The sequence below is a fragment of the Scyliorhinus torazame genome, chromosome 1 (genome assembly GCF_047496885.1).
Source record: "Scyliorhinus torazame isolate Kashiwa2021f chromosome 1, sScyTor2.1, whole genome shotgun sequence".
NCBI lineage: Eukaryota > Metazoa > Chordata > Chondrichthyes > Carcharhiniformes > Scyliorhinidae > Scyliorhinus > Scyliorhinus torazame.
Genome location: NC_092707.1, coordinates 35834107 through 35848990, shown reverse-complemented (window position 1 = coordinate 35848990; position 14884 = coordinate 35834107). Strand labels below are relative to the sequence as shown.

The 14884-nt window shown below is 48.7% G+C and overlaps 1 protein-coding gene and 1 long non-coding RNA gene across 4 annotated transcripts in view; one reads left to right on the top strand and one right to left on the bottom strand.

Moving 5' to 3' along the window:
* smtnb (smoothelin b) overlaps nucleotides 1-14884 on the bottom strand; it is a 772002-nt gene that overhangs the window by 315788 nt on the left and 441330 nt on the right. For both annotated transcript variants that reach the window (XM_072486160.1, XM_072486170.1), the window contains exon 8: nucleotides 14010-14073. In XM_072486160.1, the coding sequence (XP_072342261.1) occupies nucleotides 14010-14073 (64 nt within the window). The remainder of the gene's footprint in view (nucleotides 1-14009; nucleotides 14074-14884) is intronic.
* LOC140397713 (uncharacterized) overlaps nucleotides 1-14884 on the top strand; it is a 63235-nt gene that overhangs the window by 19211 nt on the left and 29140 nt on the right. The gene's annotated exons all lie outside the window — the stretch shown is intronic.

Below are 14884 nucleotides of genomic sequence, written 5' to 3'. Positions count from 1 at the left end.
CCAGGGCACAGGGTGGAGGGTTGATCTCCACCCTAACAGGATCCACCTTCGGGGGATCACCGAGGTGAAGGCAACAACATCCGCCTCCGCGCCCGTTTCCAACCCCGACTGGTATGACACCCCGAATATGGCCTCACGTGCACTACTTTAGAGAGAACCCTAAAAGCCTCCTTCCAGTAATCATCCAGCTTTGGACAGGACCAAAACTATGAATGTGGTTTGCAGGGCCCTCCCCACAACGTTCACACACATCCTCTACCCCCTCAAAGAGCCGGCTCATCCTCACCCTTGTAAGGTGTGCTCTATACACCACCTTCAGCTGTATCAGGCCCAACCTTGCACATGAGGTGGAGGCGTTCACCCTCTGGAGCACCTCACACAAGAACCCCTCCTCCATACCCTCTCCCAACTCTCCCACCCACTTTGCCTTGATCCCTTCCAGCGGCATCTTCTCCTCTTCCAAAATAGTCCCGTAAACCGCTGATACTACTCCCTTCTCCAGTGCCCTGTCGTCAGCACCTCCTCCAGCAATGTGGAAGCCGGCTCTTCTGGGAAGTTCTGTAGCATCTTTCTGGTAAAGTCTCAAACCTACGTGTATCTAAATATTTCCCCCTGCTCCAGCCCATACTTTGCTCCATACTTTGCTCCCAGCTCCTTCAATCCTGCAAACCGACCCCCAAGAAACAAATCTTTTAGTGTCCTAATTCCTTTCTCTTCCAATCTTCGCAGATTTTGATTCCACTTCCCTGGCTCAAATCTAAGAGGATGTCGTTTTTGACTTTTAATTTCAGTTGCTTCATTCAAGTGGCAAATCAATGGTCACGCAGCACAAGAAAAGCAGCTCGCCACGGCGCTGCATGGCCGATAAAAGGTGGGAGACCCCGTGTAGCGCACAATGACTTACGAGAGACGAGAAGTGATGAAGTCGATCCAGGCTTTATTAAGCGATGCTTGTCCCCAGCAGCTCAGCAACAGAATGAAGCTGCGGGGAGAAGCTCGGGTTCTTATACACCGCCTTCAGGGCGGAGCCAGGAGTCGGCAGCCAACCAGGACCCGGGATCTGTCAGCCAATAGCATCTCGGCTTCACAGTCCCACATGACCCCTAATACATACCACCACATTCACCCCTTGTTAAAAAGGAACCCGGCAGGGTGGTGGTTCGCATGGTCGTAGGGGTTTACAAGGCTGGACCTGGAAGGAAGATTTCGGACAGTGTTACTACAGTTTTAGCCCTACACTGGGCTATGTACAAGTTTGTGAGAACTATTTACAATATTAGCAAAAGATTTTTGTTACAACAACATTCTTGGTGTCACGCGGATTCCACGAGTCGAGCGGGCGGTCTGGTCTTCCTCGTCGATCGCCTCAGCCCCGGTGGTGGTGCAGGTGCTTGCTCAGGCGTTGTCGTCTCCGGGAGCGTTTCGGTGTTTGTTCCTGTTTTACTCCTGGCCGGGCACGGGAGGAGGACCGATCCCCCCGGGAAGGGGGCGGTCGCGGGGTGCGCCGGTGGCAGGGAGGGGATGATCGGTGTCGGGGGTGTGTGTGTGTTGCCGGCGGGCGCCATGTCCCGCAGGGAGACCGTGTCCTGTCGGCTGTCGGGGTATGCCACGTAGGCGTACTGCGGGTTCGCGTGGAGAAGGACCTCCTGCCACCGGGAAACTGGGAGATCCCTGGACCGTAGGGCCAGTAGGACGGTCTTCCAGACCGTGCCGTTCTCCCTCTCTACTTGCCCATTCCCCCGGGGGTTGTAGCTGGTCGTCCTGCTCGAGGCTATGCCCTTGCTGAGCAGAAACTGGCGCAGCTCGTCACTCATGAAGGAGGACTCCCTGTCGCTATGGATATACGCGGGGCAACCGAACAGTGTGAATATGGTGCCAAGGGCTTTAATGACTGTGGCCACTGTCATGTCGGGGCAGGGGATGGCGAAGGGGAAACGAGAGTACTCGTCCACCACGTTCAGGAAGTATGCGTTGCGGTCGGTGGAGGGGAGGGGCCCTTTGAAATCCAAACTGAGGTGTTCAAAGGGGCGGGAAGCCTTGATCAGGTGCGCTCTATCCGGCCTGAAAAAGTGCGGTTTGCACTCTGCGCAGATGTGGCAGTTCCTGGTGACTGTATGGACCTCCTCCACAGAGTAGGGGAGGTTGCGGGACTTTACGAAATGGTAGAATCGAGTGACCCCCGGGTGGCAGAGGTCCTCGTGGAGGGCTTGGAGGCGGTCTATTTGTGCGTTGGCACATGAGCCGCGGGATAGAGCATCGGACGGCTCGTTCAGCTTTCCGGGACGATACAAGATCTCATAGTTGAAGGTGGAGAGTTCGATCCTCCACCTTAAGATCTTGTCATTTTTAATTTTGCCCCGCTGTGCATTATCGAACATGAAGGCTACCGACCGTCGGTCGGTGAGGAGAGTGAATCTCCTGCCGGCCAGGTAATGCCTCCAATGTCGCACAGCTTCCACTATGACTTGGGCTTCCTTTTCCACTGAGGAGTGGCGGATTTCTGAGGCGTGGACGGTCCGGGAGAAAAAGGCTACGGGTCTGCCCGCTTGGTTAAGGGTGGCCGCCAGAGCTACGTCGGATGCGTCGCTCTCGACCTGGAAGGGGAGGGACTCGTCGATGGCGCACATCGTGGCCTTTGCGATATCGGCTTTGATGCGGCTGAAGCCCTGGCGAGCCTCTGGCGAGAGGTGGAAGGTAGTGGACTGTATTAGCGGGCGGCATACTGGGGGACCCACTGGGCGTAATATGAAAAGAAACCCAGTCAACGTTTCAGGGCTTTGGAGCAGTGGGGGAGGGGGAATTCCATAAGGGGGCGCATGCGTTCGGGGTCGGGGCCTATTATCCCATTGCGCACTACGTATCCCAGGATGGCCAACCGGTTTGTGCTAAAAACGCACTTTTCTCGTTATATGTGAGGTTCAGGGCGTTAGCGGTCTGGAGGAACTTTTGGAGGTTGGCGTCGTGGTCCTGCTGATCGTGGCCGCAGATGGTTACGTTGTCGAGATACGGGAACGTGGCCTGCAACCCGTGCTGGTCAACTACTCAGTCCACCTCCCGTTGGAAGACCGAGAGCCCGTTTGTGACACCAAATGGGACCCTTAGGAAGTGGTATAGACGCCCGTCTGCCTCGAAGGCGGTGTACTTGCGGTCACCTGGGCGGATGGGGAGCTGGTGGTAGGCGGACCTGAGGTCCACGGTGGAGAAGACCTTATACTGGGCAATCCGATTGACCATGTCGGATATGCGGGGGAGAGGGTACGCATCTAGCTGCGTGTACCTGTTGATGGTCTGACTATAGTCTACGACCATCCTTTGCTTCTCCCCGGTCTTTACTACTACCACCTGGGCTCTACAGGGACTATTGCTGGCCTGGATTATGCCTTCCTTCAGCAACCGCTGGACTTCAGACCGAATAGATATCCGGTCCTGGGCGCTGTACCGTCTGCTCCTAGTGGCGACGGGTTTGCAATCCGGGGTGAGGTTTGCAAACAAGGACGGCGGTTCAACCTTGAGAGTTGCGAGGCCGCAGATAGTGAGTGGGGGTATTGGGCCGCCGAATTGGAATGTTAGGCTCTGCAGGTTACACTGGAAATCTAATCCCAGTAATGTGGGCGTGCAGAGTTGGGGAAGGACGTAGAGCCTGTAGTTCTTAAACTCCCTCCCTTGCACCGTTAGGTTCGCGATGCAGAACCCTTTGATCTCTACAGAGTGGATTCCTGCAGCTAGGGAAATCTTTTGCGTGCTTGGATGGATGGTCAGAAAACAGCGTCTTACCGTGTCTGGGTGAATAAAACTTTCAGTGCTCCCGGAGTCGATCAGGCATGGCGTCTCGTATCCGTTGACCAGTACCGTTGTTGTCGTCGTCTGGAGCGTCCGGGGCCGCGATTGATCCAGTGTCACCGAAGCCAGTCGTGGTAGTAGTGTCGCGGCGTCTTCTTCGGACCCCGTGGAGCCGTCGATTCTGGGGTCCTTTGTTGTCAACCAAGGTGGTGGCGTCCATGAATCGCACGCGGCCGGGGGTGGACAAAATGGCCGCCCCCATGGATCACACGTGGTCGGGGGTGGACAAAATGACCGCCCCCAAGAATCGCACGTCGCTGGGGGGGTCACAAGATGGCGGCGCCCATCCTCCCCTCATGGTGCCCGGGACCCAAAATGGCGGCGCCCGCGGGTCGCACATGGGGCGCTGGGGGGGGGGGGTTGTGGAGTGTTTGGGATGTGCTGGGCTCGTTCTTCTCCGGGGATTGCGGCGACCCCAGGGACCGGCACACTGCCGCGTAATGGCCCTTCTTGCCGCAGCTTTTACAAATAGCTGCGCGGGTCGGGCAGCGCTGCCGGGGATGTTTCGCTTGTCCGCAGAAATAGCAGCGGGCCCCCCCGGGATGGTCTGGCGCTTTAACCGCGCAAGCTTGCGAGGGGGAGGGGGGGGGGGTTTGTCGCGACAGGGGTCCACGGAGCCCAAGGAGCTGCCGCGCGGTCGGGGCCGTAGGCGCGGGCGTTTTGCGAGGCCACATCTAGGGAAGCTGCAAGGGCCCGTGCCTCTGAGAGTCCTAGCGACTCTCTTTCTAAAAGTCTTTGGCGGATTTGGGGAGAGTTCATACCTGCCACAAATGCATCGCGAATTAGCAGGTCCGTGTGTTCGATCGCGTTCACCGGCGGGCAGCTGCAGCTCCATCCCAAAATTAGCAGCGCGGCGTAGAATTCCTCTAGCGATTCTCCGGGACTTTGCCGTCTCGTCGCGAGTTGGTGGCGCGCGTAGACCTGGTTAACGGGCCGAACGTAGATGCTCTTCAGCAATGCGAGCGCCGTTGGGAAATCCTCTGTGTCTTCTATGAGAGGGTAAATTTCCCGGCTTACCCTCGAATGCAGGACCTGCATTTTCTGGTCTTCTGTGATCCGGCCGGGGACTGTTCGGAGGTAGCCTTCAAAGCATGCTTGCCAGTGTTTGAATACTGCTGCCGAGTTCGCTGTGTGGGGGCTGATCCGCAGGCATTCCTGGGCGATCCGGAGCTCCATAGTCTTTTAAGCTCACTTAATAAATTGTAGCGCACAATGACTTACGAGAGACGAGAAGTGATGAAGTCGATCCAGGCTTTATTAAGCGATGCTTGTCCCCAGCAGCTCAGCAACAGAATGAAGCTGCGGGGAGAAGCCAGGAGTCGGCAGCCAACCAGGACCCGGGATCTGTCAGCCAATAGCATCTTGGCTTCACAGTCCCACATGACCCCTAATACATACCACCACACCCCGCTCCTGGAATCCACCCGGCTCGCAATGCCTCACAAGATCCAACAAGATCTTGCGAGACGTTGCGATGTCAAACTTGCCCATTGTGGATAGGATCACTTTTTGGCAAATCTGCATGTTAGAGTGAGACAGCTAGCCTCACTCCGTGCAGATTCCGAGATACCTAAGGTTTTGTGATTCATCCCCTTCGCCTCTGAGACCTCGCGCGAGCACCGTTCAACACTGGTCACCACAAACGGGGACCAGACGGAACAGCACTCGTGGGGGTCACCCAGGGGATCAGATGCCCCCAGCTGCATTCCCTTTGGGCAGGGTGGTGCCCTGGCACTGCTGGTGCCACCTTGGCACCTTGATAGTGCTACCTGGGTGCCATCTTGGCATTGCCAAGGTATCCAGGTGGAACTGCCAGTGTGCCAGTTGGCCACTGCCAAGGTGCCAGGCTGGCATTTTTTGCACCCACTGGATCAGGCCGGGGGATGACCTGCATTGGTGTTGAGGGAGGGGATGCAGGTAGCCGGGGACTCTTCCATAGGTGCCCAGGCTGGGGGTCAGGTCAGGGATCGCTTTGGGGGCCTCGTAGACCTTGGAGTGTTTGTCCCTTGATCGCTGAAGGCAGAAGGGCAGGTTAATAGGGTGGTGGGACACTTGCCTTTATCAATCTAGGGAGGTCATGTTAGAATTGTATCGAACTTCGGTGAGGTCACAGCTGAAGTTCTGTGTGCAATTTTGGTTGCCACTTTATAGGAAGGAGTTGATTGCACTGGAGAGGGTGCAGAGGCGATTCACCAGGATGTTGCCTGGGATGGAACATTTAAGTTATGAAGAGAGGTTGGATAGGCTTTGGTTGTTTTCGTTGGAGGAGAGAAGGCTGAGGGGCGACCTGATCAAGGTGTACAAGATTATGAGGGGCATGGAGAGGGTTGATAGGGTGCAGAGGTTCTCCTTAGTTTAATGAGTCAGTTACAAGTGGACACAATTTCAAGGTGAGGGGCAGGAGGTTTAAGGGGGATTTGAGGAAAAGCTTTTTATCCAAAGAGTGGTGACAGTCTGGAATCCCATGCCTGGGAGGGTGAGAGAGCCAGGTTGCCTCACATCCTTTAAAAAGTACCTGGATGAGCACTTGGCATGTCAGAATGGCTATGCACTAAGTTCTGGCAAATGGGATTAGGTAGACAGGTCAGGTGTTTTTCATGCGTTGGTGCAAACTCGATGGGCCGAAGGGCCTCTTCTGCACTGTATTATTCTGTGATTCATATATTCAGCTATAGTTAAAGAAAAGAACATTTATTTGGCAAGCAGTAACACATTTAAAAGCTTTGAAGGGGACAAGAAGGTTGACGATCAGACAGTAGTTTGCGACAATGGTTCAAGGCAGCATCTTCGAGGAAGGAGTGGTGGTTAAAATTTGAAAGGGAAAGGGACAGTCTTGGAGAGAAAGAGAAATGCTTACATCATCATCTAACATGGGAATGAGGACAGAAAGTGGAGTGGTCAACATACAGCAGGTTCATGAACAGGATAAGTTCGCAAAAGACTTGAAGGAAGAGAAAAGAGAAACTAGAGACTAGAGATAACAGATTAAAAGAAATTATTGGTGGAGAAAATAAACTGGGAGTTAACACGGATTAAACTAGTGATCACGCTGTGGTGCATACTAAACCTCCAGATCAGAAACAAAACTATAATTGCAAACAGTATAGACACATTGAAAACAGCAAACGGTGCAGAAAAACTATTAAAACTAATAGTTAAGACTCTCAAATCAATATTGATTTTATCCTTACCAATTACTACATGTACAGTTATAATTTTTAGCAGGTCCCTTTTGTTACGATCCCAGTTGATGTTTTAACTGGACAGGAAGCTCCAGAATGGAACCATGGCTCAAAAGAACGTGGGCGGGATTCTCCGTTGCCAGACGCTGATGTCGTAATCGGCGATGGGGCGGAGAATCGATTCTGACATCAGAATAGGGGCCGACGCCGGTTTGCGAGTCTCTGCCCCATCCAAACCGGCGTAATCGTGCCGCACGCAGTCGCAATGTCGTTGGTGCCTCATCAGCCAGCCCACTCACAATGCTCCGCCCCCAATGGGGCGAGTTCCCGACGGCACGGGAACACGTGCCCTCACAGAAATCTTGAACCTGATGTGGCACCGTACTCAGCCGGGATCCATGCCGTGAGGGCTGGGTGACTGGTGAGGAGTGCCCAGGGGGTGGAGTGTGGGGTCGCAGTTTGCGGGTCAGGTCAGCGCACGGCCGGCACCTTGTTGTACGGCACGACCGCTGCAGGTCGTCTGTCGTGCGCATGCGCGGTCTGGGACCCGACCATTCTCCGCCCGTTTTCAGCGCAGGAGGCAGGAGATTTGGTCGTCACCTGTGCTAGCCCCTCACCGATACCGGAATCAGTAAAGGGCTTTCTTTGCGTAGACCACCCGCGGATTCTCCGTTCGAACCGGCAATTAGCCGCAGGAATGGAGAATCCCACCCCATAACTTTTCCTTTTTTAAACAAAAATGTGGAAGAAACAGAATCACAGGACCTCGAATTAGTTTTAACAACAATAAAAAAAACATTTATTAAACATAAAAAGTATAGCTTATGATGCAATATTCCTTTTGTTCCCCCTTAGCTTCACAAATATACACAGATTTTAAGGTGGACATGGTTCACAAAGTATATCTCAGGCTATATTGGGTTCAGTAACACACAGTCCCTTTAAACACACATTGGCTGTGGTAAAACACACTCCACTCGGAACCCAAGTGAATTTCTGTGGATTTCCCGTCAAAGTCCCCCAGATGATTTGTACACAGTGAGCCAACTTGTCTCACTGAACTCCAGGTTCCCCACAAGTGATTTCATAGAATCCCGACAGTACAGAAGGAGGCCATTCAGCCCATCGAGTCTTTACTGACCAAACTCCACTTTCAAAAAGACACACTTTCAAATCTTATTTTAAACAATGTTTTCCCTCCGCTGCTTCCATCAATGATTCATTTTCAGGTTTTACACATCTAACTTCAAATTTCCTTTGTCTTTAAAAGCTTTAACACAAAGTCCTGAGGTCCAGCGATTTCCACAATTTTCAAATAATTTCTCACAAAACTAGTAATTGCTCACAAACCTTAGCACCACTGGGATATGTTTCTGGCCTCTCACGATCCAATGCCTTTTCAGCTCTGACTTCACTGAACAGTAATTTCTCTTAATTGGGTGGCACGGTAGCACAGAGATTAGCACTGTCGCTTCACAGCTCCAGTCCCAGGTTCGATTCCCCGGCTTGGGCCACTGTCTGTGCATAGTCTACACGTTCTCCCCATGTCTGCGTGGGTTTCCTCTGGGAGCTCTGGTCTCCCACAGTCCAATGACGTGCAGGTTAGGTGGATTGGCCATGCTAAATTGCCTTTGGTGTCCAGAGGAGTTGGGAAGGGTTGCTGGGTTACAGGTATGGGGTGGAGGTGTGGGCTTAAGCGGGGTGCTCTTTCCAAGGGCTGGCGCAGACTCGATGGGCCAAATGGCCTCCTTCTGCACTGTAAGTTCTATGTCTATGTCTAATTTCTCTAATTGCTTTAGATAGCAGCTCTTTATATCTCTACATTTGTTTTCTTAGCCAGCATTCCATGTTTGGCGTTTCTTCCAGCAAAGCTAAGAGATACAAAGAACAAAGTACAGCACAGGAACAGGCCCTTCGGCCCTCCAGCCTGCGCTGACCATGCTGCCCGTCGAAACTAAAATCTTCTACACTTCTGGGGTCCGCATCCCTCTATTCACATCCAATTCATGTATTTGTCAAGATGCCCCTTAAACGTCACTATTGTCCCTGCTTCCACCACCTCCTCGGGTAGCGAGTTCCAGGCACCCACTACCCTCTGTGTAACAAACTTGCCTAGTACATCTCCTCTAAACCTTGCCCCTCACACGTTAAACCTATGCTTCCTAGTAATTAACCCCTCTACCCTGGGAAAAAGTCTCTGACCATCGACTCTGTCTATGCCCCTCATAATTTTGTAGACCTCTATCAGTCGCCCCTCAACCTCTGTCGTTCCAGTGAGAACAAACCGAGTTTATTCAACCTCTCCTCATAGCTCATGCCCTCCATACCAGGCGACATCCTGGTAAACCTCTTATGCACTCTCTCTAAAGTCGCCACATCCTTCTGGTACTGTGGCGACCAGAATTGAACACTATACTCCAAGTGTGGCATACAGCTGCATCATGACTTGCCAATTTGTATACTCAATGCCCCGGAGGCAAGCATGCCATATGCCTTCTTGACTACCTTCTCCACCTGTGTTGCCCCTTTAAGTGACCTGTGGACCTGTACACCTAGATCTCTCTGATTGTGAATACTCTTGAGGGTTCTACCATTCACTGTATATTCCCTACGTGTATTAGACCTTCCAAAATGCATTACCTCACATTTGTCCGGATTAAACTCCATCTGGCATCTCTCCACTCAAGTCTCCTAAAGATCTAAATCCTGCTGTATCCTCTCATCGCTGTCCGCAATTCCACCAACGTTTGTGTCGTCCGCAAACTTACTAATCTGACCAGTTACATTTTCCTCCAAATCATTTATATACACTCCGAACAGGAAAGGTCCCAGCACTGATCCCTGCGGAACACCACTAGGCACAGCCCTCCAATCAGAAAAGCACCCTTCCATTGCTACTCTCTGCCTTCTATGACCTAGCCAGTTCTGTATCCATCTTGCTACCTCACCTCTGATCCCGTCTTTTGTACCAGTCTGCTATGAGGGACCTTGTCAAAGGTCTTACTGAAGTCCATATAGACAACATCCACTGCCCTACCTGAATCAACCATCTTTGTGACCTCTTCGAAAAACTCGATCAAGTTAGTGAGACACGACCTCCCCTTCACAAAACCGTGCTGCCTCTCGCTAATACGTCCACTTGCTTTCAAATGGGAGTAGATCCTCTCTTGAAGAATTCTCTCCAGTAATTTCCCTACTACTGACGCAAGGCTCACCGACCTGTAGTTCCCGGATTATCCTTGCTACCCTTCTTAAACATTCCCGCTCTGTAGCCTTCTAAACCAACATCTTGTAGCAGAGCTGCGAGAGATGGCTTCTCGCTCACTACCTATCTCACTGCCTTGGCCTCCACTTAAACTAAGAACAAATAAAGTCTCTTCCCTCTGGAAAATGGCCCTGGTTACAGGTATCGACTTTATTCTGCTCCAAACTTTTATTTGCTTTCCATGTCATAACCCCTCTGAGGACAATATAAACAGAGTTAGAACTGAAACCAAAACCCCCACACATTCAAGCACCTTTGTCCAGCATGAAGCTAACTATAGGTTTACCTTTTCTAACACAGAAACAATAGATTATACCCACTTAAAACTATACCTCCTTTCTAATATTTACCAATAAATAGAAATCCCTTAAAACTACCTTTGTTTTCCTGACAGCTGGACACTGAGCAATAATGCTAACTTTCCCTCCCTATACCATAATATTGAGACCACTATTAGTGCCCAAATGACAACCAAATTAGTTTAGCATTGAATGTGGTATTCACTTAGCTTGGTTACTCAAAATAGAAACTTGAAAAGTCAGGGGAGAATCTGTTTAGAGAATTATTACCAAGTTATCTGAATGAGGGTGAGGAGGTTTCCTAGCCCCATTAGTTTACCCTCCCCCAAAAAAACAAATAGTCATTCAATAGTAATTTCCTCCCCAAAGGAGGAAAACCAAACATCAGCTGCTAGATTGAAGGAGGTTGAAAGTGTAACAAACTATATTCTATCTTTCTCCCTACCATACAACATCTCCAGCTACAAAAGCAGACGGACAAGACTCTGGGAAATGTCTGTGCAGGAATCAGCTTATTTGAATCAATCTTATTTGTACCATTGCAGGTTTCATTCGCCTGACAACACACACTGTAAAAGATTGGGAAGGCACTGGGTGGCTCCCTCAAGATCTGTATTTCAGCACATGACTGCCTTTAGGGGAGAAGTGAAAGAGAAAACAGTTGAAGGAAAGAGTTAATTAGTTTAATTAAAGGTTCAAGTTTAATCTGTTTAATTTGCTGACTTAAATATTTATAACAAACATCCAAAGTCTGAGATTGTGCAGTTGTTTTAATTTAAGTTTGAAATGCAGCCAGTGAAGATTAAGAGAATCTTTCAGCAGTGGATTATTACGGGTTGCACTGTGTCTTGTTTGGAATATACCTACTGGAAAAATTATTTCCTTATTGGGATAAAAAATGTGAGACAGTGACATGGCTTTTACACCATAACCACACATTTCCTTTTTTTGCTGTTTTACTTTCTACTCTGTGGGAAAGCACATTTATGAGGCTAGTCTTTGCAGAGAGGCTAAAATAGAACAAGCAGATGTTTGTAAAGTTTATCTGATTGGTGTGTATCATCTCACCCAAAAATAAAAACTTCACTGAATCAATGTAAACACACCAAATATGGAAACATTACAAGCTCATAATAAGAAATTGCCAGGCATTAGAGGGAAACATTTTTCCTAATTAACGTATCAATTTAAAACTGTGGGATTCATTTTGGCATCCTTAGCAGAATACATCAGCATGATTGACTGGGATTAAATACTTGTTGCACATCTTGTCTATTGTCACAGAAAAACCATAAAAGATCTTCATCAGTAAAAAGACTTTGCAGAATTTGCTGGGAAAACATCAAAAAATACTCCAGAGCATGGAGGTCCAAGGTTCAAGTTTAACCCCGAGTCTAGGCTGAATTTACTTTTTCATCCAAGGCAATATTAAGAGTGCTCCAACTGGTATTAGCAATTCCTAACCACGGAAAGGTTATTAATATTTTGTACCGTTATCCAGTAACTTCTGTTAAAACACATTAACGTGTGAATATCATAGGATCAGCTTTAGCAGTGCATGATTGAATGATAGCCTGCCAAGTCTCACAGTCTAGGTTCTTGAATTAAATTGTCAATTGGACGAAGTAGCAAAAGGATATCGCCACAATTAGGCTAGAACATAGCAAAAGACAATGATCTTCAGATGTGGAAAGCCGAAAAGTGCACATGAGGCCACTAGCACAAGCACAAAATACTGGTCCCAGACTACTTAATGTTCATGTGAGAATAGCATTTGTATATGTATCTCATTCTATCATTTGTATGAGTAATGTAGTGACTGTAGGTATATAATCATTGTAAAAGAACTACAATACACAAATATAAATATTGGTCCCGATTTCGGTGGAATCATGAAGACTTCAGGGGCTTAAAAATGGTGGATGGGACCCTTATCCATAAGCCCTGGCCCCATTTTAACCGAGGAACTGGGATAGGGCAGAATGTGACAGCCACACAAACTCAGCAGAGACATTTTAACTCGGTATTGATAAGGTCAGTAGAACTGTTACGCTGTCACGTTATGGTCAGTCCTTTAAAAATGAATAAAAAACTGCCTGTGCCGTTGAAAGTTGAAAAAGATATGTTTTAGCAGTTTCAATAGCTGTTTGCCGACATAATCCTTAGTGCTATCATTATTTTATAATTAATGCTTGGCTGCTTTTCTACAACCTATGATTATCACAGGAGATAAGTTTGACAACTCAAATCTTATTAAAGATTTTGCAGACTTTGATGTGGGGTTATGATTAAAATGTTTGTTTTTATTTTTTAATTATTTGAGGAGGTTTATGTATTGAATGGACTTCACCAAATTTACAGTGCAGAAGGAGGCCACTCGGCCCATTGAGTCTGCACCGGCTCTTGGAAAGAGCACCCTACCCAAGGTCAACACCTCCACCCTATCCCCATAACCCAGTAACCCCACCCAACACTAAGGGCAATTTTGGACACGAAGGGCAATTTATCATGGCCAATCCACCTAACCTGCACATCTTTGGACTGTGGGAGGAAACCGGAGCACCCGGAGGAAACCCACGCACACACGTGGAGGATGTGCAGACTCCGCACAGACAGTGACCCAAGCCGGAATCGAACCTGGGACCCTGGAGCTGTGAAGCAATTGTGCGATCCACAATGCTACCGTGCTGCCCCAAATGATGCAAGTATTTTTTTTACATAGTGGTCTGCAATAGACATTTAGAACTTTACTACATTTAATCGCAGCATGTCTCCTGAGGTCTGCATCTGGTCGATACAGGATGAGTTGAGAGTACAAGGGCAAAGAGGGTGTTTTGGGGGAATGAGTTGAGGCTAAATAGGCTTAAGAGCTATAGGGGGCTATGAGTTGGCATGAAGGGTATGAGGGGTGGCATGGGTTGTTATGTATGCACAAGGGAATGAGTGAGGGTGTGGAGGGTGAGGACTTGAGGACCTGATCTTTAATAAAACAATTGGGACAACATTGTGGAGAACTGGGGTAGCTTTTAAACCTCCCGCCTCAGCATCCGGCAGCCAGTGGCCTTCAATCGGCATCCAGGGGCAGCAAGCCCAACTCCATCCCAAACCATCCCATTCTATACAAAATGCTAACAGTATTGAAAAAAGCACTGTAAATGCTTCTTAACAACTTAATGGTGCAAGTAGGTTATCTTGTTTTCTGTTACAGTCTTTTGCCTGCAGAAAAAAATGGTTTCTGAACTCCTGACGGCTCAATCCAGAACATCAATCCATCAACATAAACACCTAGCTGCTCAAAATTCCTTTGAATCTTTTTACTGCAAATATATGGTTCATATCTGAGATCGACACCAGGAACCTGTGATGTATCTAACCAATTTTGGAATGACAAGGCTATTTAAATAACAAAATATTTTGTCTCACCAGTTAGCTCTTTCTGTGTGGACTGAAATGTTGTTTTCCTTGGTGTTTGATCTTCAGAAGTGATCTGTGAGGCAAGAAAGTCAAATGCATTATTGTCATGATTCCAAACTCTCAACATTGTTCCATTAAAATACATCGACAAAATACATTTTAATACTTGTTTGTGGCACAAGCCAGCCTTATATCAAATACTTAGACATACAGGCAGTTGGGTGAACAATGACCAGATCTCCGGCAATGTTTGATCATTCAGGGAGGTGTCAGGCACCTTGCATGTGACAAATATCATACATCTGTGTGAGTCTTTGAAGGGAGCTTAATAATCATCAACTCAAACATTAGAAATGAGGAAAGCAGCAAAGAGGTTGTGACAGAGTTATGAAGAAACAGCAGACTTCAAGTGTGGAATCTCTATTGTTCAAAGAGAGTTTGTATTTTTGAATGAAGAAATTAATGTAGCAAACAGAGACTAGCATACTCTTTACTCTTTCCATGGACGGGATTTACTATGCAACCGACGGGCGGCCCGCCACTGGCTGGCGGCAGGATCTTCTGGTCTCGCTGTTGGGTTTCCCATTGAATGCAGGCCTCACCCACGGTAGGGGTGCGCTATTGGCGGGACCAGAAGATCCGCCAGTGCGAAAGGCCGGAAAGCTCCAGCCCAGGAACCGATTATGCCAAATGACTTTTATCATATTTTTTTTGTTTATATCTACTGTGGAATAAAGTAGTTTATGAAGTAAACAGCACCTTGTCTGGTGTTAATTTAATCGATCTTCAGAAAAATTAACGGATTGCTTGTGGGGCAAAAACCCAACTCAGATGAGAATGGATTTTCCTGGTTATCCTCCTGGGTACTTGAACAGTTCCAGGGA